Raw genomic sequence first — 24,386 nt, 5'->3', positions numbered from 1 at the left:
AGTCAGTGGGAAGAATGTCCCTTACATTGGTGATCAGTGGGAAGAATGTCCCTTACATTGGGGGTCAGTGGGAAGAATGTCCCTTACATTGGGGGTCAGTGGGAAGAATGTCCCTTACATTGGTAGTCAGTGGGAAGAATGTCCCTTACATTGGTGATCAGTGGGAAGAATGTCCCTTACATTGGGGGTCAGTGGGAAGAATGTCCCTTACATTGGGGGTCAGTGGGAAGAATGTCCCCTTTACAGATAGCTAAAAATATCATTGATGTCAGTGGTTACTGAGAGGCGGATATTGCTCGTTGGTCAAGGAACCCCTAGCAACCTCTGGAGGCTTAGAAAGGCTGCCCTAGAATAAAAAAGTAAAAAAACTCTTAAAATGATCCCTCAAGATTGGCTCCCCCTGACGAAGTCCAATGAAGAAATGAGTTGGGATACCGGCATACCTCTGTCTGTAAAAAGCTGCTATAGAAGAATTCCTCTTTATACTTAATTTTTTTATGTTTATTTTATTTAATTTTGTTTCTTTATACATGTAGCTTAGGGTCTGAATATAGGGTCTGAATATAGTGTTTTGGAGTATTTGTAGGTAAACATAAGATACATAGCTGCACACTGTGTGTGGTCACTGAAGCGCAGTGGGTGGCACCACTCTTGGCTTTGCTCTGACCACACCTTGAAGATGATGCTTCAATACTTTTTCATCATCGGGAGTATCAGCTCCTGATGTATGGGCCTAGAGACACAAGGGTCTGGGAAGAAGTACAAGACAACAGACAAATTAACTCTTTCATGAGAAGAAGGTTTTGGAGTTTGGTGTGGACAGCACGACCATTCCCCAGATACTACATATCCCAGCATGTCCTGCAAGGCCGTGTTTGCCCTAGGTCAATAGATTGTCTTTTGCTGTTGATGGTGGGAAAGTCATGAGCCTGAAGGAGAGGTCAGATGATTTCTGGGATTCGGCAGAGCAAGTCAAGATTTTGTCTTCTCACAGATATATGGGAATTTCAGGGTACATGAAATGTCATTCCAGCCATCTCCTTCAACAAGGTGAGCGCAGTCTTCCCCTTCACCTTCCATTTCACTTTCATAAGGGTTAACCCAATTATCAGGTTGGCCAGGCCTCCAGAACCTGCAGAAATCAAGAGAAAAGAGTGATCAGGCCAAAGTACTAACTAGAACTGGTACATTTTTGGTAAAGAAGGTAAAATCACTTAATTTAGGGATGGGATTTGGGCTCGCTGCATTGCAGAGTTCACATCAAACTCTGCCTGTTCATGTTTACAAACCATCTGAACAGTTTGGCCCATTCAACCATCCAAATCTCTATCAATAAATGACAACATACTGTGTAGGCCACTAATGTCATTGGTTGCTAAGATGCAAATGTCCACCCATGTCCTAGCAACCACTGTCCTGCTGCCTGCTGTTTTGTGAACAAGCTAGGTTACATTCAGCTTTTTACCTCAATTTGTTTTAGTGAATCATTTATGTAGGGGAAGGCCAGATATTGGATGGCCATCCTATTTTCAAGGGGGCTTCCAAACTTCAATATCCCCCCTTACAGGTCCCCATAGCCACTGGCCAGGGATGGGTAGAAGAGGCCCTTGTCCTCATCAACATAAAAAAGAGCTTTGCTATTGAGGGGTCCCCCTGTCAAGATACCTTCCCTGAGCTGAGGTCATATGACTTGGTTTAGTTTAGGGATGGGGCACATGCTCGCTCACCCCCTTCCTGGCCAGGCAGACTGCATGCCTGGATAAGTGTCTGGTGTTGATTTTGGAAGAGACCCCACACTTTTTTCCTGTTTTTTTTAATTCAAAACAGACCCTCATAAAAAAAAAGCAAGGCCCCCCCTTCCCCAAAATCAATACCAGACCTTCAGCCTTGATGAGGGTCATGCATGGATTTTATGCCAAAACGTGTAGGGTCTCCCCAAATTCTATACTAGACTCTATTGTGAGCACATGTCTTTGTTCTCCAAGTATTCATCCAAGCTGGCTAGGAAAGGGGGGTGGGGAGCAGTGAGAGTGCACTCTCCCTGGCTTCATGCTGTCAACATGGGGGGGGTACCCTGTCAGGGGAGACCCTCACTGCCATGGCACATTATCCCACAACCCTGGCCCAGTGGATGTTGGGGTCCCTTGGTGTAAATCCACCTGTTGCTAGAATTCAGGCGGATGGCTTATCTGCACAGCATCCTTGGTTGCTAGGATGCAAGAGGTAATTTGTTTTTGCTTTATTTTGTTTTTTTCTTGGGGTCCCCCCTATAATCCATGTCAGAGGTTTGAGATAGATGAAGGGTTGCCACTAAATGACAATCCCCCACTGCTGCCTTGTGTTTATATAAATGGCTGTGAAATGTAATTTAGTGGGAGATACTTTTTTCTTTTTTGTAACTGTCACTGTTGATTGTATAGATCCTATATCCTATATGTGAGCCACATCACAGACGTACTTTACTGCACCCTCCCCCCATGAATGATATTTAAGGGAATATTACACGTTTTATGGTTCACTTTAAGCATTATTAATATTTTTTTGATCAGTTCTGCGAGCATCATACAAAACGGACATCACTGCTGTCATCTGTCCAGAAAATTAAATATTTCCCATTTGTGGAACATTCAGTTTTTGCAGCTATAAACTAGGTCATCTGAATTTTTTTTGTTTGGGGGGTGGAGAGGGGGACAATATCTTACTTTGGAGTCTTCGCCAAAGGAGTCCCGTCCACCCATTTCCAGGATGATCCATCCTCCCTTCTGAGACCGATCCACAAAGTCAGCGACCGTGAAAATTCACGGAGAAAATCCTGGAAAAAAATACAAGAGATGGAAATTGTTACAACGTGACCTCTGATGGTTTGTGTTTATTTCCTTGTCAACCCACAGCGCTGACAGTTTCTGCACCATGGGAGCTTACAATTCAATCTCCTCATGACGGTTATATCACACTCTGATCTGCTGATCTGAACCCTGCCAGGCAGAAACAGAATTAAGTTCCTCAAAATTTACGAGATCATCATTGTGAGCATAAAATGGAAATCAAGGTAGAGTTTTCCCAAGTACATACAGTAGCTGTACTGTAATGGGGGACTTTGGGGTCTGCAGGAAATCTGATAACATCTACAGTTCTTTCCCTTGTCTGAATTCACACCCTCTACCATTCATTACCTCCTTATTACATGTCTATTATCAGAGGTACTCTACAAATGACACATTCATTACATCCTCCACCTGTCTATACTTACCATCTCATCCTGGCTATTAATGACCACCAGGTGGGCTTTCTTGTCCGCACAGCTGTCCTTGGCCTTTATCCATGGTAGTATTACACGGAAATGGTAGTAGCAGCTTGAGCCAAAGTGTACCCAGCCTGTACTGCACAATGGATCAGCAGAACCTGGGAGATGGAGAGAAAGGAGAAGAACACAGAATGAGAGAGAAAGTTACTGTACATGGTTGATAAGGTGGATTAAAGACACCAGTCCATCCAGTTCAACCTTAGTGTGTGTTTGTCACTGTCATTTTTCATATCCATGTACATTGTGATCCCTAAGGAAAAGTTCTGTTAGTTTATCTACACTCCCCGCTCACAATCAATCCTACTACTATCCTTACCTCTGTAACAGTATATTCATATCATATCCCCTCTTAAGCATCTCTTCTCCCGGGAGAATAGGTTTATTGTTTGTAGATGTTCCTCAAAACTGAGGTCCTCCATCTCCCATAACTCAGGTCCTCCATCACCCACAACTGAGGTCCTCTATCTCCCATAACCAAGGTCCTCCATCTCCTATAACCGAGGTCCTCCATTTCCCATAACTGAGGTCCTCCATCTCCCATAACTGAGGTCCTCCGTCTCCCATAACTGAGGTCCTCCATCTCCCATAACTGAGGTCCTCCATCACCCACAACTGAAGTCCTCCATCTCCCATAACCAAGGTCCTCCATCTCCTATACCTGAGGTCCTCCATCTCCCATAACTGAGGTCCTCTATCTCCCATAACCAAGGTCCTCCATCTCCTATAACCGAGGTCCTCCATCTCCCATAACTGAGGTCCTCCATCTCCCATAACTGAGGTCCTCCATCTCCCATAACTGAGGTCCTCCATCTCCCATAACTGAGGTCCTCCATCACCCACAACTGAAGTCCTCCATCTCCCATAACCAAGGTCCTCCATCTCCTATACCTGAGGTCCTCCATCTCCCATAACTGAGGTCCTCCGTTCTCCAACACTGAGGTCCTCCATTTCCCCATAAGTGACGTCCTCCGTTTCCCCATAAGTGACATCCTCTGTTCCCCATAAGTGACGTCCTTCATCCCCCATAACTGAGATCCTACATCCCCTATAACCTCAGTATCCCATCCCCCATGGCTGAGGTCCACCATCCTTCATAACCAAGGCCCGCCATCCCCCTTAACTGAGCCCCTCCATCCCCCATAACTGTGGTCCTCCATCCCCCGTAACTGAGGGCCTTGATCCCCCACAACTGAGGTACTTCATCCCCCATAACTGAGGTACTTCATCCCCCATAACTGAGGTCATCCATTCCCCAAAACTGAGGTCATCCATCCTTCATAACCAAGGCCCTCCATCCCCCTTAACTGAGCTCCTCCATCCCCCATAACTGTGGTCCTCCATCCACCATAACTGAGGTACTTCATCCCCCACAACTGAGGTACTTCATCTACCACAACTGAGGTACTTTATCCCCCATAACTGAAGTCATCCATCCTTCATAGCTGAAGTCCTTCATCCTCCATGTGACAGACCCAACCGGGACAGGGTCTATGGGAGGGGACGGCAGGCTAGCCTCTTGCCTACTGCGCATGCATTGGACGGGGGCTGTATTCTTTGGTATGTGCCTGGGAGGACCTTTGGAGTCGTTTACTTCAGATTCAAGTCCATGTCTCCCCAAAACACATATTATGGACTCTGAGAGTTGGCGGACCAGGATACAGATTTGGGGTCTCTTTGCCCAAACCAGCATTGACTGCTTCAACCCTCCCTTCCTAGAATCAGAGACTCTAAGCAGATGTTGATATAATCAGCTCAAAACAACCTGATGCTGAGGACTCTTGCTTGTTATGTGTAATATGTTTATTAAGGTGTTATGTGTTTACTATTTTTCTCCCATTGCGTGTCCCGTAGGTGTGCATTCCATTGTTAATTGAGATAATTGTTTGTCTGTCTGTCTGCTAGTCCTCCTGGAGATGTAATTAGTATTGTGTCCACTTTACCTTGTTACCAAACCATTGTGGGATGTTTATCCTAATGTACAGTATAATATTTGTTTGTATTGTTAATGTGGGGACTTCCCCTATTCCTGAGGTGGATAAAAATCAGTATTTCTGTTCAATAAAGGAGTTCCAGTTCTGCACCTAAGCTACTGTCACCTAGTATTGTGTACGGTGCCCGGATATAATACCTTGGTCCTGTGTCCCAGCGGTGAGGATGTAGTTCTCTGATGAAAGGTGTTCCATCACACCCCATAACTGAGCTCTTCAATTCTTCATTAATGAGATCCTCCATCACCCATAAATGAGGTCCTCCATTCCCCATAACTGAGCGTCTCCATCCTACATAACTGAGACACTCTATCCTCCATAACTGAGCTCCTGTATTCTTCATGACTGAGCTCCTACATCCTCCAAAACTGAGGTCCTCCATCCTCAATAACTGAGCTCCTCCATAATTGAGCTCCTCCATCCCCCATAACTGAGGTCCTTCATCTTCCATAATTGAGCTCCTCCATCCCCCATAACTGAGGTCCTCCATCTTCCATAACTGAGGTCCTCCAGCCCCCATGGCTGAGGTCCTCCATCTTCCATAACTGAGGTCCTCCATTTTCCTTATCTGAGGTCTTCCACCTTCTGTATCTGAATTCCTCCATCTTCCATAACTGAGGTCCTTCATCTTCCATAACTGAGTTCCTCCATCTTCCATATCTGAAGTCCTCCATCACCCTTAACTGAGCTCCTAAGTTCCCCATAACTGAGATCTCCATCCCCCATAACTGAGGTCTTCAGTCTTCCATATCTGAAGTCCTCCATTCCCCATAACTGAGCTTCTCCATTCCCCATAACTGAGATCCTCCATCCTCCATAACAGAGATCCTCCATCCTTCATAACTGAGATCCTCCATCTCCCATAACTGAGACCCTCTGTCCCCATAGCTGAGGTCCTCCATCTTCCTTATTAGTTTTGTTGCCCTCCTCTGGACTCTCTCCAGTTCCAGCACATCTTTCCTGAGGACTGGTGTCCAGAAGTGGATGGCATACTCAAGACGTGACCCATATTGTACTGTTCAATGAGTTTTGGAAAGTGTTAGAATTATAGTTTGATCTCTGGAGTAAATACCCTTTTTTATGCATGATAATATTCTGCTGGCCTTGCTTGCTGCAGCTTGGCATTGCATGCTATTGCTGAAAGTAATCATCTTGTACAACAGACAAGCGTATTCAGTACTCGCACAATGACGGAATAAATAATAGTCCTCGTCTGGGATGTGGGGAATCCTTCAGAAGCAAACAAAAAGGACAAGCTGGGCGCCAGATCAGATGTGACAGGTGCCGTGAATGGCGAGTGGGCGGGCCGCAATGCGTTTCAGAAGCTCCGCCTCCTTTGTCAAGCTTTCTTCATCACTTGGCGAAAAGGCACGGAGAGACACAGTGGAGTCCAATGAGCAGGTCTCTCCCCAGTCTAGGCAGTGATCATCCACTCCACTATCCCAGTGACCTGTGGCTCCACTGTTCCTGCCTTTTGCATGCATCCTGGATGCTGACCGAGGGAGTTTCACAAGTAAGTGCTTTTGTAATAAAGTCTCTGTTTTAACCCACACTGATCTGGATCCCTGATTGTCCTTTTTGCATGCTATTGCTGAGCCTGTCATCTACTTGGACCCCCCCAGATCTTTTTCCTTCCTTGATTCTTCCAAAGGTTCTTCACCTAGTGTGTAGCTTGTGTTTATTTTTTAGAGTTTTATTTTTGATAAAAACAGTTGAGTACTGCCCGTGATACTTTTTTTATTTGAACTAACAAACAATTTTAAGGACAAGCTTTCGGGGAGTGTCCCCTTCTTCAGGTCAAAGCAGTACTGATCACAAAGGGTTAGAAGAGATGTTTTGGAGTTGGAAGGAAAAAAGAAAAAAAAAAAAAGGGAGAACAAATAAGATAAGACACAGCAAAAGCAAAGCCTGGAGAGGGGGGAGACTACACTCACAGAGGCAGTGATGCCTGAGGTGATAAAACTGTTGGATAATGAGTGAGGAATCCCATGTCCAAATTCAGGCCGTTATCTCTCGTGTCAAATTGAATTATCATTCTTAGTTCAAAAGTTTTTCTTTCCTGGATGGATATGAAAATTTCCTTTAAGAACTAAAATATTGAGGTCTCCCATTGTGTGGCCAGGTTGTGCGAAATGGTGTCCTACAGGTGTGCAGAGGTCATCTTCTTTATGTCCCTTGATGGTATGTCTGTACAGATTCATCCTTTTTGATAAAAGATGTTTAAGAATGGAATTGATCTGCAGACTTTTAACCCTCTAAGCCTGAGTTAAGCAATCTCAGCAATCCAGCTGTGGTGAAACTACAGATCTCATCATACCTCCAGAAGTTGTGCTGTGGCTGTCAGTCTTGCAATGCCACATGGGACTTATATTTCCACAACAGCTGGAATGCCGAGTATGCTGACCTCTGTTCTAAACAATGTAGACCTTACATATCTGAAGGAACTATCAATGTCATACAGTTCAACCCTTATCCTCAGCTCTTCAGATAGAAGAAACGTGTCCATTATTAGAATCCACCCAAAACTGAACTGTACAATATGGGGCTTCTCAGACCTGAAGAGGCCAGAGACTGACAAGGCAGTGTGGAGCATTTTGACTCCATTGGCATTCTGGGAAATGATGACTTGGTGGGCAAGGTGCATAAGAGAAACTTACTGTTTCCCTTCCAGATCTCCTCAGCCAGGTCGCCCAGAGCTGTCAAAATCCTCTGATTATCATTGGATAAAGAACCTGAAATAAAAAGGAATATGCTGATTAATATGCCAGCTGTTTTTTTTATGGGGGAAGGGGGAATGTTTGAATGGATGATTCTGTGCTTTAATGTAAAAAAAGACAGAGCAGAACCCACAGTAAGGAAAGAGGTTGTTAGGAGGAAGGGATCATTACTTCATTTGTAACCAGCTAAAAATGATTACAAAAATTATGGATTTTGCTGTCAGTGAGATTTTGACGGACTAGAAACACTCAGTTGCCTTTAAGAAATTGACTGAAAAATGAAATCTACCTTTTTTTTAGAATTTGTTTTTATCGGGTGGGACGTTGTTTGGGGTTGGTTTCATTTGCCAGCAAAAAGACTTTTCACTGTCTGAGTAGAACCAAAGAATGCAAACCCTACTTTCTACTGAGGAGATCCACAAATCTGGGTTCTTCACATCTTCACCAGGAAAGCCTGATTCAGTGATTTGGAGAAGGACGTTTTAGGTTGGCATAATTACAATCCAGATTTGGTTCTACAAAGCTGAACTATTAGTTCCAAACTTGACAGTCTGGTTATTTACTTCTACCCAGTTTAAAATACTGAAAATTGCTTTGTCTGTGTCTGTCTTGTCTTTCTTTGAAAAATGAATGAAAATGTCTTCTGAATTGAAGACATTTTGCTCGAAGGTTAATTAGCTTTGTTTGGATCATCTTGGAGAAGTTTGTTCAGCTACTCTTTATTGGGTATGTGCCTCTCCATGTCAACGAACACCTAATTTAGGTGGCAGCCGCCTGCTGAAATCCTGGAGAAACCTTGACTTTAACTCAACCAGGAAAAGTTGTGTGTATTCATGCTGCAGATATACTACTGAATGTGGTTACCTGTATATGGACACCTGACCATAACATAAGGAGCTTGTTGGGCGTTCCAAAACTAAGGCCATTGATATTGACAAAGAAACTGTAGTGTTCATTTCAGCACAAAAGCAACCATTATGTGAAACAGTTTTGCCTGGTCCATCTTGTAGACAGACTGAACTTTGTGATAGAACACTCTCTCTCCCTATCTCTCTCTCTCCCCCAGTAAAATCCACAACAATATGTTGCGCCCCCCCCCCCCCTTGCTTTGTGACTATAATATCCCCAACTCTTCTTGGAAAGCTTTCCACAAGATTTTGGAAAGTGTCTGTGGGAATTTTTGCTAATTTGTGAAGTCAGGTACTGATGTTGGATGAGAAGACCTGATTCAACATCAGCATTTCAATTCACCCAAAGTTGTTCAGTAGAAATGAGGTCAGGGATCAGTGCAGGACACTTAGGTTCCGCAAACCAAACTGGTCAAATCATGTCTCTATGAAGCTTTTTGGAATTGATAAGGACTGTTGCCACAAGGCAGGAAACACAGGGGAAGTCTAGAACCCCAGTCATCCAAAAGAGCATTTATAAGGTTAGGTACTGATGTTGGATGAGAAGACCTTGATCACCATTGGTGTTCCATCTCAAAGATGCTCAGTAGGGTTGAAGTCAGGGCTCTGTGCTGGAAGTCCTCCATACCAAACTGGTCACCCATGTCTTTATGGAGCTGGTTTTGTACACAGGGCACAGTCATGGGGGAACAGAAAAGTCTCTTCCCCAAACTGTTACCACAAGGTTGGAAGAGTACGCTTGTCTATACCAGACTTGTTCAACCAGAGATCCCGTAGGACCCTATAGTTCCTCTAGAGGTTGCTAGGGGTTCCTTGAGCTGTGACAGATTGATCTCCTACCCATAATAACCACAAATGTATAGGGCAATTTTCCATTGAAATCCAATGTAAATAGTCACTTCTACAATGATCACTAGGGATTAGATCAAAGTTCGATCCATGCACAAGTTATCATTGAAATTTGGCTGCTTTGGCATTCATCCTAACACTGGACTTTTTAATAATTGGATGGGAGCTGAATAGCATGTATAGAAGAGATATTTCTACCACTACAATACGTGACAAATTCCTTCCTATCATTGGTTGCTGGCACCTTATGCATCCTTAGCAACATTAACTTACAGACCAGGAATCCCCAGTCAAAAAAAATGATTCCCTGAATTCCATACCAAACCATTCAGAGAGGAATTAGAACCCCTGGCAGTCTTTACCATTGTCTGTGCAACAGCGACATCATCAACCAGATATGGTCATGTCCATATTTGGCCAATGACATCACTGGATACCCCGCCCTTTATTTACACCTAGATGTAATCTGCAAAAGCTGCCAGTCATGGGTGAGAAGTCATCAGGGTCAGGCAGGGTCATGGCACCCCCTCCCCCTTACATGTTATTTATTGGTCTTTTAAATGTTTAATGTTTCATTTTAAATATTACTAAAATCACTACTTCCAATCAAACTGATTTTTTTTTGTACATATTGTTTGCTTTGGTAGAAATGCCCCCCCAGACAATACCCAGCTCCCCATGCCATTTTGTTTAACAATCCTTTGTCTATTAGCCTAGAAAATATCAAAAACTGTTTTCATCTCCCATTGACTTGGAAGCAGGTCTTTTTTTCAGCAGGAACATGGGGGAACACAGCTCTGCACCTCCAGCACTGAATGTACAGTATGTAATGGCAAGGGGTGCTGGGGTGTACTAGAGGGTCTATTGATGCTGGCTTCTGGGGGATCTATTGTTGCTGGTGGGAAATACATTGTTTCTTAGAGGTTTTATGTTGCTGGGGGGTTAATTGCTCCTGGAAAGGATCTACTGTTGAGGGGGAAGTCTATTGATGCTGGCTACCGAGTCCAGTAGTTGCTGGGGTGGTATTTTCTTGTGGGGAGTCTACTGTTGTGCAGGGGATCCATTGTGGCTGGGGTGGGTCTATTGTTGCTGGGAGGTCTATTGTTGTGGGGGATCTATTATTGGTGGTGCGGGTCATCTATTATTGCTGGATGAAGGGGATCTATGTTACTGCTTTTCTTCTTACCATTAACAAACGCCATACAAAATACTTAGCCCTATAAAATGATACTTGGCTCTGTATTCTCTAAAAGGAGCAGTACAGGGAGGTGGGTGGGGGTGTGGAACCAAGGAACGGTGCTCGGAAGTGGGTAGGGGTGGAAATGAGGGGTAATTTGGAAGGGAGAGTTCCTGCACCCATTCTCTGAGAAAACAAAAGCCCTCCATGCAAGTGATTTGGAATCGGCACCCAACCTTTACTTATGTTCACCGAACCCTGCTCAAACATTCAGCTGATCTCTAATCATCACCAATGCATTGGGGCCATTGTTCTATGTCCCGCCATTGTATGGGTCTCTTTATGTAGGTTGTGTGGGTTGCTTTAAGCATTTACAAAGTTTGGTGTAGGGTTTTTGGTATGTATGTTAAGAATTTCTATTTAAAGCTGAATTGAGTCGAATGTCCCCAGAAACAGCAGGTGGCATTCCTATAAATATATGTTCCACTGCTTCTTACAGACGTCGGAAAATTACTGATGAATCCAAGAGTTCCCCCAAATCCTCCTCACATTGTACTGTTCCAGCAAGTCCCAGCCATTCCCAGTAATTGTTCCCCATCCATGTAGGTCCAGTAATCAGGATCTGTTGGTATAGGGACAGCTGGAGGTTTGTATAGGGTCATCTACTGAGCCCATTATAGGTTCCCCCATTCATTATTACAGTCTGTAACTTACCAGCTACTTCGTCGGATAAAATATATTTCATGGAGGATTCAATTTCCTCAATTTTATTCATCATCCCAAAATCTGCAGAAAAAGAAAAACCAAGATTGGATTACAAATACAAATTCCTCGGTTTTATACATGCCTGTGAACCACACACATGGCACATTGGATTTATCCCGTGTGCTTTGAGGGATCATAGCTCTTCACTCTGTACATAACCTCACTTTACAACAACCCCCACCACCAACTCACTTCTGACGTCCTTCACAAAGGTTTCCATGGCCCTCAGTTTTTCCATCATTAAGGAATCTAGTGAAAGAGAACATTCAGTTAGTGAGTAGATCAGACCCCCATTACCTAGTGTCAACCTCAGCACAACTTGTAGGTCCATCTTACCATGCTGGGACAGTCCCTTCACTCTGGATTGCACCTCTAGACTCAGATTCCTCAACTTCAACTCCATGATGTGCTCCGTCTGATCCACCCCTTGACCTGCCAGAGACAAAGTCAATATTTCATATTAGTGACCCCCGTTTACCTTCATTGTCATGGGCTGTGTGGACTTCCGCAAGGAAGGAGTGTCATCTATCCAAGATGTTCCGGGACTTCGATACTCATTCATCCCAAGTAAATGGAGAAGCCACAATCATTTGAAGAGCTGCCATGCTCTGCTAAAGCTGCTTACTGTAAGTGAAAACCAAGGATTCCCTTCGGTGGGTTCCCAGAATGTGACTGATACCTCACAAGGGCCAAACACAATGGTGAACGATTTCAGTCCAACGATTTTTTACTTTTTCATGTAAAGATCATATGTGTAGTGCTAACCCCACTTGCACTGTCGGTAATCTGGGCCTATTTCTCTCCACTCACACCAGATGCACAGCATTTCCTGCATTCTTCCTTTGGCTCCAGAATCAGTCAAAGGGTTTCTTTTAGGGTTTTTATTGGGAACAGGAGCTTGGTTAGGGATGGGGAGCATGGGACACTCCTAATTGTAGAGCTGTGGAAACTTGAGGACTGCTAGGCTTTCAGATGCTGTGTACAAAAATTTGAGCTGTTTTGCACAGCCTCAGGTACACTGTACTTTCTCCTGGCTGACTAGTACAAGTCATGGCTGTCTAGCACAGCTCCCGGCTGTACTGAGCACTCATTACCAGCATTGCTCGCTCCTGGCCTCGTTGCACAACTTATGGCTGCCCTGCAGTGGCTTGTAAGATAAATTACCCTTCAGTCACCAACTCTCCTTGTTCTACTCAGATTCTGATCCAGGCTCTCTCTCTCTCTCTCTCTCTCTCTCTCTCTCTCTCTCTCTCAGGTAGCCCCCCAATAAGTCTATACCTTCAAAAAGGGATTCTCAGCTTCCTCTCCTTTTCCCTCTATGACCCAGGGGCAGAGCCCCCAGCACAGAGGTCTACTCCAGAAGGCTGAACTCTAGAATTCTGCACTCTGCTGCCAGTACCTTGAAATATTTATGGGCTCTTCCCTCACCTTCTGGGCACACCTTCCTAGGGACTGGCCAGAGTCCCATAAATATTCAGGCTGACTGTCCTGCTCTCCCTCCCACTATACTTCCAGAATCTTTAGAAGTCGGAGGACATAGCAGAACAGCAGCCTGTGAGACACTAAACAGCCCCAAGCAATCAACCCCTGCTACACTGCTACAGAGGAGCCAACTAATTTTACCCAGAAGCCTACTGTGAACTAGGAGGGTGCTACCTATAAAAAAAACAATGCATTTTGGGAGGGAAGCACAGACCCCCTTCATGAGGGCTTGGGGACTCTGGGTCCTCTCACACGGGGCGGACCCGTTAGCGGATCCACTTACTCGGCGGGGGACCTCTCCACCTATCCCCGCTGAGCAAGCAGATGACAGGTCTGTGTCCACTCCGCTGCTGCAGAAAGGACACAGATACAGCTCACTGTCACCAATGGGCAGTCGGATGGAAATGGACCGTCTGTCTGTTTCCATCTGACCCGATCCAACAGACGGAAGGGAAATTGGATCCTCATCCGTCCCATTTTTTGCAGATCGGATTGGATGTCTCCATAGAGGAGAATGGAGGCTCCAATCGGGTGCACCTGAAAAATGGGCAGATGGACCCGATCAGAACGTCCGTGTGAAAGGGGCCCAAGATAACACTTCACTGGACCTGGTAAAAAGTAGACTAGCAGATAGATCCATAGCTTGCTGCTTAAAGCTGTATAGTCCGCTTTGTGATTTGTACCTGAAGGTAAATGAGTATCTCCAAAACCTGCACCGCTTAAGAATTCACCGGGTATTCACCCGTTTGTATAAAATCTTTCAAAAAGGAAGACATTTGTGCCAGTCTACCAGTGTGAAATGGATGCAGCAAAACCTACAGACCACCTAGAGCGGTACAGAAGATGTCCCACAAGAGTCCTCACGAGAGTGGGACCAGGTTAGGAGCTTTTGGTAACTTTGAGGACCCTTTTAAGGGAGGCAGGCAGGGGACAAAAGACTAGTCATTAGCATTGCCCTGGGGTGCCCTGCAGCTGATCTTTTCCCCATTACTGTCTTACCATCAATTATCCTGCCATCTTGGTAGAGCAACAGGGCTTTGCTTCCTCATGGCAGAGTTCTCCCTAACCAATTGACTGGTGATTTTATGAGTGGAGGGGTAATGATAGCGGTGGCTGAAGACTCACAGAATGGATGAAGCAGGAGCAGGGAGATCTTTTCAGCTCCTCAGGTACAGCATCATCTCCAGCGAGGAGAACAGTGACCAGCACAATAGTGATATCACCAAATCTCACTCCAAATCTGGCAAAACTAGCAGTAAATAGCAGTAGTGTCTTAGGTGATCTCGCACGGCAGATACACAGCTGTAAAGGTGTGGAAGAGAAGCACCGAGTCAAAGGAAGTGCACTAGTATTTTTCCAGAGGGATTCAAAGTAGAAGGCAAATTTCTCAGGGGACAGCTTAGGCACAATGAAGAGCTCTAGATGTTCTCTATGAGGTAGCAAATCCTCACTTTTTGAGGTCAGGCCAACTAAAAACCACCAACCACCATACTTTCACCTACCCCACTGGGTCCAATCATTTTCACATTTTCCAATTTGTGCAGAAATTTTGGGGAAATTAAAAACTCTCCTCCTCCACACTGCGGGTGATGGGAAAGCTCCTCTATTGGTCAGAGGAGATGATTAGGATGATGGGAAGGCCCATCCACATCATCACGATTGTGACACGGATAACCAGGGAATCGACTCACCTTATCCAACTCAACTGTGGCAGCAAAAATCTCCTCCCCCACTGTCTTCCCATCTACCATCTTCTTTCTGTCTGTGTGTCATTGTATCTGTCCTCCCAGATGGATGGAAGCCCACATCAAATCAGATAACAGAAGGCAGACATTTCCATTGTCGCCCTTGTAGTGGCCATGCTTTGTTGTTCCCCTCTCCCAATGCTTCAGCAAACACAATACAATACTAATGGAGAGCAGCTGTTCAGAAATGGTGCTGATTGCAATTCTTACAATGTGAACAGAATGTGAGGTCTGCGTGGCAAGGCAGGGAGCACGGACTCACGTGTGATGGTGGTGAGGAGGATGATGATGATGAAGAGGAGTCCAGTGCAGAGAGACGACAGGAAGCAGATCAGAGGGGAGGAGGGTTGGGGGATCCACTTGGTCATGATGACTCCTGATAGGTACAAAGAAGAGGATGATGGTAAAGTTTTGGGATCCACCCAGATCTATGCATCGCAGTAATGAGCATCAACATGATTATCTACCAGTACATGCGTACTGGTAATACAGAAGCAGGCAGAGCGCTGTACTGGGGCTCACCATGAGGTGCATGCTGTACATTGTGGTGCATTGTGTTGATAAAATATCAGGAGTCATCATCAGAGTGCCCCCTTATATCAGGAGTCTTCATCAGAGTGCCCCCTTACAATAGCAGTTCCCTTCAGAGTGCCCCATTATATCAGGAGGCCTCATCAGAGTGCCCCATTATATCAGGAGGCCTCATCAGAGTGCCCCATTATATCAGGAGGCCTCATCAGAGTGCCCTCAAACAATTGGAGATCCCATCAGAGTCCCCCTTACATCAGGAGTTCTCATCACAGCCCCCCTTACATCAGGAGTCCCCCTTACATCAAGAGTCCCCCTTACATGAGGAATCCTCATCAAAATGCTCCTTCACATCAATTGTCCCCATCAGAGTGGCCCATTACATCAAATACTCCTGGACAGAGGAAGTTCCACTTTTATCCTCCAATAAATGCTGGGGGCATGCCCATGATGTCTCCCCAGTACAGGGGAGTTGTACTGAGGAGGCAGAGCTGTAATGGGGGGGAGAGCTGTACTGGGGGGGAGGGGAGCTGTACAGGGGGGAGAGCTGTACTGATGGGGAGGGTAGAACTGGGGGGAGAGCTGTACTGAGGAAGGAGAGCTGTACTGATGGGGAGGGCAGTACTGGGGGGAGAGCTGTACTGAGGGGGGAGAGCTGTACTGGGGGAAGGAGAGCTGTACTGATGGGGAGGGTAGTACTGGGGGGAGAGCTGTACTGAGGGGGGAGAGCTGTACTGGGGGGGCTGTACTGGGGGGAGAGCTGTACTGGAGGAGAGCTGTACTGAGGAAGAGCCGTGCCGTGACAGGGAATCTGTACAGGGGGGAATATGTGTATGGGGAGGCAAGTTAGGCTTGGGGTGGAAGGTAATTTGTTGCCTGATTTCTATCTTATGCACTCCTGACACTCTTACTTACTTTCCCTATCTCTGGACTGCCGTGGTCGGGTTAGTGTGCTTTATAGAGAGGGAGAATTGTGCTGGGGGAAGAGCTTACTGGGGGGACAGAGCTGAACGGAAGGGGCAGAGCTGTACTGGAGGAGAGCTGTATTGAGGGGGAGAGCTGTACTGTAGGAAAGCTGTATTGAAGGGGAGAGTTGTACTGGAGGAGAGCTGTATTGAGGGGGAGAGTTGTATTGGAGGAGAGCTGTATTGAGGGGGAGAGTTGTACTGTAGGAAAGCTGTATTGAGGGGGAGAGTTGTACTGGAGGAGAGCTGTATTGAGGGGGAGAGTTGTACTGGAGGAGAGCTGTATTGAGGGGGAGAGCTGTACTGGAGGAGAGCTGTATTGAGGGGGAGAGCTGTACTGGAGGAGAGCTGTATTGAGGAGGAGAGCTGTAATGGAGGAGAGCTGTATTAAGGGGGGAGAGCTGTACTGGAGGAGAGCTGTATTGAGGGGGAGAGTTGTACTGGAGGAGAGCTGTATTGAGGGGGAGAGCTGTACTGGAGGAGAGCTGTATTGAGGGGGAGAGCTGTACTGGAGGAGAGCTGTATTGAGGAGGAGAGCTGTAATGGAGGAGAGCTGTATTAAGGGGGGAGAGCTGTACTGGAGGAGAGCTGTATTGAGGGGGAGAGCTGTACTGGAGGAGAGCTGTATGGAGGGGCAGAGCTGTACTGGGGAGAGAGTAGTAGTAGTTTGTGCGCTACGCATTCCTGACACCTACGCTCTGTGTTACACACGCCTTAACTCTGCACTCTGCATTATGGACTCCTGACACCTATACATTGTAAGTTACACACTCCTGACCCTTGAGGTACACATGCTTGGCCCCTGCACTCTGTACATTGAGCACTCCTGACCCCTGCACTTTGGGTGTTATGCACTCCCAAACCTTGAAATCGGTATATTACTTACTCCTGACCCCTGAACCCTGTGCTATGTACTCTTGACTCCCGTATTCTGTGCATTTGAAGAATGTTCCTTACATTGGTGGTCAGTGGGAAGAACATCCCCTACATTGGGGGTCCGTGGGAAGAATGTCCCTTACATTGGGGATCAGTGGGAAGAATGTCCCTTACATTGGGGGTCAGTGGGAAGAATGTCCCTTACATTGGGGGTCAGTGGAAAGAATGTCCCTTACATTGGTGGTCAGTGGGAAGAATGTCCCTTACATTGGTGGTCAGTGGGACGAATGTCCCTTACATTGGTGGACAGTGGGAAGAATATCCCTTACATTGGTGGTCAGTGGGACGAATGTCCCATACATTGGTGGTCAGTGGGAAGAACGTCCCTTACTACGGTGGTCGGCTTGCTGACTTTACATTCAGATAAAATTATTATTAATGTCATACAGATGGTTCTTCCAAGTGGCATTGTCCTTGGAACCATGCAGGCACCAGACGGGAGGTTCCTATGAGCCACAGCATGAGGAACCCCCAGCAACCTCTGGAGGAACCCTATGCTTCCATGGAACCCTGGCTTGGAATGGCTGGATGAAACGATTGCTCTTGGGGTTCGATGCTCCATACATACAGTCAGGTCCATAAATATTGGGACATGGACACAATTCTAACATTTTTGGCTCTATACACCACAATGGATTTGAAATGAAACAAACAAGATGTGCTTTAACTGCAGACTGTCAGCTTTAATTTGAGGGTATTTACATCCAAATCAGGTGAACGGTGTAGGAATTACAACAGTTTGCATATGTGCCTCCCATTTGTTAAGGGACCAAAAGTAATGGGACAATTGGCTTCTCAGCTGTTCCATGGCCAGGTGTGTGTTATTCCCTCATTATCCCAATTACAATGAGCAGATAAAAGATCCAGAGTTAATTTCAAGTGTGCTATTTGCATTTGGAATCTGTTGCTGTCAACTCTCAAGATGAGATCCAAAGAGCTCTCACTATCGGTTAAGCAAGCCATCATTAGGCTGAATAAACAAAGCAAACCCATCAGAGAGATAGCAAAAACATTAGGTGTGGCCAAAACAACTGTTTGGAACATTCTTAAAAAGAAGGAATGTACCGGTGAGCTCAGGAACACCAAAAGACCCGGAAGACCACGGAAAACAACTGTGGTGGATGACCGAAGAATTCTTTCCCTGGTGAAGAAAACACCCTTCACAACAGTTGGCCAGATCGAGAACACTCTCCAGGAGGTAGGTGTATGTGTGTCAAAGTCAACAATCAAGAGAAGACTTCACCAGAGTGAATACAGAGGGTTCACCACAAGATGGAAACCATTGGTGAGCCTCAAAAACAGGAAGGCCAGATTAGAGTTTGCCAAACGACATCTAAAAAAGCCTTCACAATTCTGGAACAACATCCTATGGACAGATGAGACCAAGATCAACTTGTACCAGAGTGATGGGAAGAGAAGAGTATGGAGAAGGAAAGGAACTGCTCATGATCCTAAGCATACCACCTCATCAGTGATGCATGGTGGTGGTAGTGTCATGGCGTGGGCATGTATGGCTGTCAATGGAACTGGTTCTCTTGTATTTATTGATGATGTGACTGCTGACAAAAGCAGCCGGATGAATTGTGAAGTGTTTCGGGAATATTATCGGCTCATATTCAGCCATATGCTTCAGAACTCATTGGACGCTTCACAGTGCAGATGGACAATGACCCAAAGCATACTGCAAAAGCAACCAAAGAGTTTTTTAAGGGAAAGAAGTGGAATGTTCTGCAATGGCCAAGTCCATCACCTGACCTGAATCCGATGGAGCATTTCACTTGCTGAAGACAAAACTGAAGGGAAAATGCCCCAAGAACAAGCAGGAACTGAAGACAGTTGCAGTAGAGGCCTGGCAGAGCATCACCAGGGATGAAACCCAGCGTCTGGTGATGTCTATGCTTTCCAGACTTCAGGCTGTAATTGACTGCAAAGGATTTGCAGCCAAGTATTAAAAAGTGAAAGTTTGATTTATGATTATTATTCTGTCCCATTATTTTTGGTCCCTTAACAAGTGGGAGGCACATATGCAAACTGTTGTAATTCCTACACCATTCACCTGATTTGGATGTAAATACCCTCAAATTAAAGCTGACAGTCTGCAGGTAAAGCACATTTTGTTCGTTTCATTTCAAATCTATTGTGGTGGAGTATAGAGCCAAAAATGTTAGAATTGTGTCCATGTCCCAATATTTATGGACCTGACTGTATGTCTACGTGTTGGTGTCTTGTAATGATTACTAAGTTTAGAAGAGATTGCCCTGAAATTGAGATTGTGAAGTGTGTGGCGGATTGTCCCCCTCACCATGTGTCCTCGGTGATGTGAAGTGTGTGGCTGATTGTCCTCTCACCTTGTGTCCTCGGTGATGTGAAGTGTGTGGAGGATTGTCCCCTCACCTTGTGTCCTCGGTGATGTGAAGTGTGTGGTGGATTGTCCCCTCACCTTGTGTCCTCGGTGATGTGAAGTGTGTGGAGGATTGTCCCCTCACCTTGTGTCCTCGGTGATGTGAAGTGTGTGGAGGATTGTCCCCTCACCTTGTGTCCTCGGTGATGTGAAGTGTGTGGCAGATTGTCCCCCTCACCATGTGTCCTCGGTGATGTGAAGTGTGTGGTGGATTGTCCCCTCACCTTGTGTCCTCGGTGATGTGAAGTGTGTGGCGGATTGTCCCCTCACCTTGTGTCCTCGGTGATGTGAGGTGTGTGGCGGATTGTCCCCTCACCTTGTGTCCTCGGTAATGTGGAGTGTGTGGTGGATTGTCCCTCACCTTGTGTCCTCGGTGATGTGAGGTGTGTGGCGGATTGTCCCCTCACCTTGTGTCCTCGGTGATGTGAAGTGTGTGGCGGATTGTCCCCTCACCTTGTGTCCTCGGTGATGTGAAGTGTGTGGTGGATTGTCTCCTCACCTTGTGTCCTCGGTGATGTGAGGTGTGTGGCGGATTGTCCCCTCACCTTGTGTCCTCGGTGATGTGAAGTGTGTGGCGGATTGTCCCCTCACCTTGTGTCCTCGGTGATATGAAGTGTGTGGCGGATTGTCCCCTCACCTTGTGTCCTCGGTGATATGAAGTGTGTGGCGGATTGTCCCCTCACCTTGTGTCCTCGGTGATATGAAGTGTGTGGCGGATTGTCCCCTCACCTTGTGTCCTCGGTGATGTGAAGTGTGTGGCGGATTGTCTCCTCACCTTGTGTCCTCGGTGATGTGAAGTGTGTGGCGGATTGTCCCCTCACCTTGTGTCCTCGGTGATGTGAAGTGTGTGGCGGATTGTCCCCTCACCTTGTGTCCTCGGTGATGTGAAGTGTGTGGCGGATTGTCCCCTCACCTTGTGTCCTCGGTGATATGAAGTGTGTGGCGGATTGTCCCCTCACCTTGTGTCCTCGGTGATGTGAAGTGTGTGGTGGATTGTCCCCTCACCTTGTGTCCTCGGTGATGTGAGGTGTGTGGCGGATTGTCCCCTCACCTTGTGTCCTCGGTGATGTGAAGTGTGTGGCGGATTGTCCCCTCACCTTGTGTCCTCGGTGATGTGAAGTGTGTGGCGGATTGTCTCCTCACCTTGTGTCCTCGGTGATGTGAAGTGTGTGGCGGATTGTCCCCTCACCTTGTGTCCTCGGTGATGTGAAGTGTGTGGCGGATTGTCCCCTCACCTTGTGTCCTCGGTGATGTGAAGTGTGTGGGGGATTGTCCCCTCACCTTGTGTCCTCGGTGATGTGAGGTGTGTGGTGGATTGTCCCCTCACCTTGTGTCCTCGGTGATGTGAAGTGTGTGGGGGATTGTCCCCTCACCTTGTGTCCTCGGTGATGTGAGGTGTGTGGTGGATTGTCCCCTCACCTTGTGTCCTCGGTGATGTGAAGTGTGTGGGGGATTGTCCCCTCACCTTGTGTCCTCGGTGATGTGAAGTGTGTGGCGGATTGTCCCCTCACCTTGTGTCCTCGGTGATGTGAAGAGTGTGGGGGATTGTCCCCTCACCTTGTGTCCTCGGTGATGTGAGGTGTGTGGTGGATTGTCCCCTCACCTTGTGTCCTCGGTGATGTGAAGTGTGTGGCGGATTGTCCCCTCACCTTGTGTCCTCGGTGATGTGAAGTGTGTGGCGGATTGTCTCCTCACCTTGTGTCCTCGGTGATGTGAAGTGTGTGGCGGATTGTCCCCTCACCTTGTGTCCTCGGTGATGTGAAGTGTGTGGTGGATTGTCCCCTCACCTTGTGTCCTCGGTGATGTGAAGTGTGTGGTGGATTGTCCCCTCACCTTGTGTCCTCGGTGATATGAAGTGTGTGGCGGATTGTCCCCTCACCTTGTGTCCTCGGTGATGTGAAGTGTGTGGTGGATTGTCCCCTCACCTTGTGTCCTCGGTGATGTGAAGTGTGTGGTGGATTGTCCCCTCACCTTGTGTCCTCGGTGATGTGAAGTGTTCGGTGGATTGTCCCCTCACCTTGTGTCCTCGGTGATATGAAGTGTGTGGCGGATTGTCCCCTCACCTTGTGTCCTCGGTGATGTGAAGTGTGTGGTGGATTGTCCCCTCACCTTGTGTCCTCGGTGATGTGAAGTGTGTGGTGGATTGTCTCCTCACCTTGTGTCCTCGGTGATATGAAGTGTGTGGCGGATTGTCCCCTCACCTTGTGTCCTCGGTGATGTGAGGTGTGTGGCGGATTGTCCCCTCACCTTGTGTCCTCGGTGATGTGAAGTGTGTGGCGGATTGTCCCCTCACCTTGTGTCCTCGGTGATGTGAAGTGTGTGGGGGATTGTCCCCTCACCTTGTGTCCTCGGTGATGTGAGGTGTGTGGTGGATTGTCCCCTCACCTTGTGTCCTCGGTGATGTGAAGTGTGTGGGGGATTGTCCCCTCACCTTGTGTCCTCGGTGATGTGAGGTGTGTGGTGGATTGTCCCCTCACCTTGTGTCCTCGGTGATGTGAAGTGTGTGGGGGATTGTCCCCTCACCTTGTGTCCTCGGTGATGTGAAGTGTGTGGCGGATTGTCCCCTCACCTTGTGTCCTCGGTGATGTGAAGTGTGTGGGGGATTGTCCCCTCACCTTGTGTCCTCGGTGATGTGAGGTGTGTGGTGGATTGTCCCCTCACCTTGTGTCCTCGGTGATGTGAAGTGTGTGGCGGATTGTCCCCTCACCTTGTGTCCTCGGTGATGTGAAGTGTGTGGTGGATTGTCCCCTCACCTTGTGTCCTCGGTGATGTGAAGTGTGTGGCGGATTGTCCCCTCACCTTGTGTCCTCGGTGATGTGAAGTGTGTGGCGGATTGTCTCCTCACCTTGTGTCCTCGGTGATGTGAGGTGTGTGGCGGATTGTCCCCTCACCTTGTGTCCTCGGTGATGTGAAGTGTGTGGCGGATTGTCCCCTCACCTTGTGTCCTCGGTGATGTGAAGTGTGTGGCGGATTGTCCCCTCACCTTGTGTCCTCGGTGATATGAAGTGTGTGGCGGATTGTCCCCTCACCTTGTGTCCTCGGTGATGTGAAGTGTGTGGCGGATTGTCTCCTCACCTTGTGTCCTCGGTGATGTGAAGTGTGTGGTGGATTGTCCCCTCACCTTGTGTCCTCGGTGATGTGAAGTGTGTGGTGGATTGTCCCCTCACCTTGTGTCCTCGGTGATGTGAAGTGTGTGGTGGATTGTCCCCTCACCTTGTGTCCTCGGTGATGTGAAGTGTGTGGCGGATTGTCCCCTCACCTTGTGTCCTCGGTGATGTGAAGTGTGTGGTGGATTGTCCCCTCACCTTGTGTCCTCGGTGATGTGAAGTGTGTGGTGGATTGTCTCCTCACCTTGTGTCCTCGGTGATGTGAAGTGTGTGGCGGATTGTCCCCTCACCTTGTGTCCTCGGTGATGTGAGGTGTGTGGCGGATTGTCCCCTCACCTTGTGTCCTCGGTGATGTGAAGTGTGTGGCGGATTGTCCCCTCACCTTGTGTCCTCGGTGATGTGAAGTGTGTGGTGGATTGTCCCCTCACCTTGTGTCCTCGGTGATGTGAAGTGTGTGGCGGATTGTCCCCTCACCTTGTGTCCTCGGTGATGTGAAGTGTGTGGGGGATTGTCCCTCACCTTGTGTCCTCGGTGATGTGAAGTGTGTGGTGGATTGTCCCCTCACCTTGTGTCCTCGGTGATGTGGTTTCCTCGGAGATGGAGATAGTACGTTGTTGGTGTCCTCTGACTCCTGATGTCTGTCCCGTGGAGTGAGCCGTCACCCTCCCTCCTCCCTCTGACTGCTTCCCCTTCCACAGAGATATTTCATCATCATCATCACCCTCACTAGTATTACAGCCGCAACTCCTCGCCCCCCCCTCCCTCACCCCCCCATCCCGGTGTGAGGGTCAGGATGGGGAAGATTTATTCAAATCTATAAAATGATGAATAGAAGATATTTAAGCCATTTATTACCTCAACTGAAGATTTCTCCAAAGAAGAGACAACAAACACTTTGCTCTGGAGTATATAATTACTATTGGCATGTAAAGTGCAGAGGTCAGGTGTATACAGATCAGGGTTCAGGAGTATATAATTACTATTCACATGTAAAGTGCAGAGGTCAGGTGTATACAGATCAGGGTTCAGGTGTACATAATTACTATTCACATGTAAAGTGCAGAGGTCAGGTGTATACAGATCAGGGTTCAGGTGTACATAATTACTATTCACATATAAAGTGCAGAGGTCAGGTGTATACAGATCAGGGTTCAGGAGTATATAATTACTATTCACGTATAAAGTGCAGAGGTCAGATGTATACTATACATAGATCAGGGTTCAGGTGTATATAATTACTATTCACATGTAAAGTGCAGAGGTCAGGTGTATACAGATCAGGGTTCAGGTGTATATAATTACTATTCACATATAAAGTGCAGAGGTCAGGTGTATACTATACATAGATCAGGGTTCAGGTGTATATAATTACTATTCACATGTAAAGTGCAGAGGTCAGGTGTATATAATTACTATTCACATGTAAAGTGCAGAGGTCAGGTGTATACTATACATAGATCAGGGTTCAGGTGTATATAATTACTATTCACATGTAAAGTGCAGAGGTCAGGTGT

The 24,386-nt window shown here is 46.9% G+C and overlaps 1 protein-coding gene across 2 annotated transcripts; it reads right to left on the bottom strand.

The window, feature by feature from the left end:
* Nucleotides 1-496: 496 nt before the first annotated feature.
* On the bottom strand, nt 497-23,534 carry LOC149437988 (asialoglycoprotein receptor 1-like). 2 transcript variants are annotated; one of them, XM_089660372.1, is made up of 9 exons: nt 23,438-23,534; nt 15,198-15,311; nt 12,045-12,140; nt 11,901-11,957; nt 11,658-11,729; nt 7,950-8,024; nt 3,251-3,402; nt 2,703-2,812; nt 497-1,132 (listed from the first exon to the last, which is right to left on the bottom strand). In XM_089660372.1, the coding sequence occupies exons 2-9, from the start codon at nt 15,301-15,303 to the stop codon at nt 973-975; spliced, it is 828 nt and encodes a 275-aa protein (XP_089516498.1). In that variant the 5' UTR covers nt 15,304-15,311; nt 23,438-23,534; the 3' UTR covers nt 497-972. The 2 variants fall into 2 exon arrangements, with proteins under 2 accessions (XP_089516498.1, XP_089516499.1); XM_089660373.1 differs by lacking the exon at nt 23,438-23,534 and adding an exon at nt 20,036-20,095.
* Between the last annotated feature and the right edge of the window lie 852 nt (nt 23,535-24,386).

The sequence above is a fragment of the Staurois parvus genome, unplaced genomic scaffold (genome assembly GCF_062004578.1).
Source record: "Staurois parvus isolate SC_StPar_1 unplaced genomic scaffold, SC_StPar_1.0 ptg001231l, whole genome shotgun sequence".
Taxonomy (NCBI): domain Eukaryota; kingdom Metazoa; phylum Chordata; class Amphibia; order Anura; family Ranidae; genus Staurois; species Staurois parvus.
Note: the sequence above shows the minus strand (reverse complement) of the source record. Positions and strands in the feature narration are given on the sequence as shown.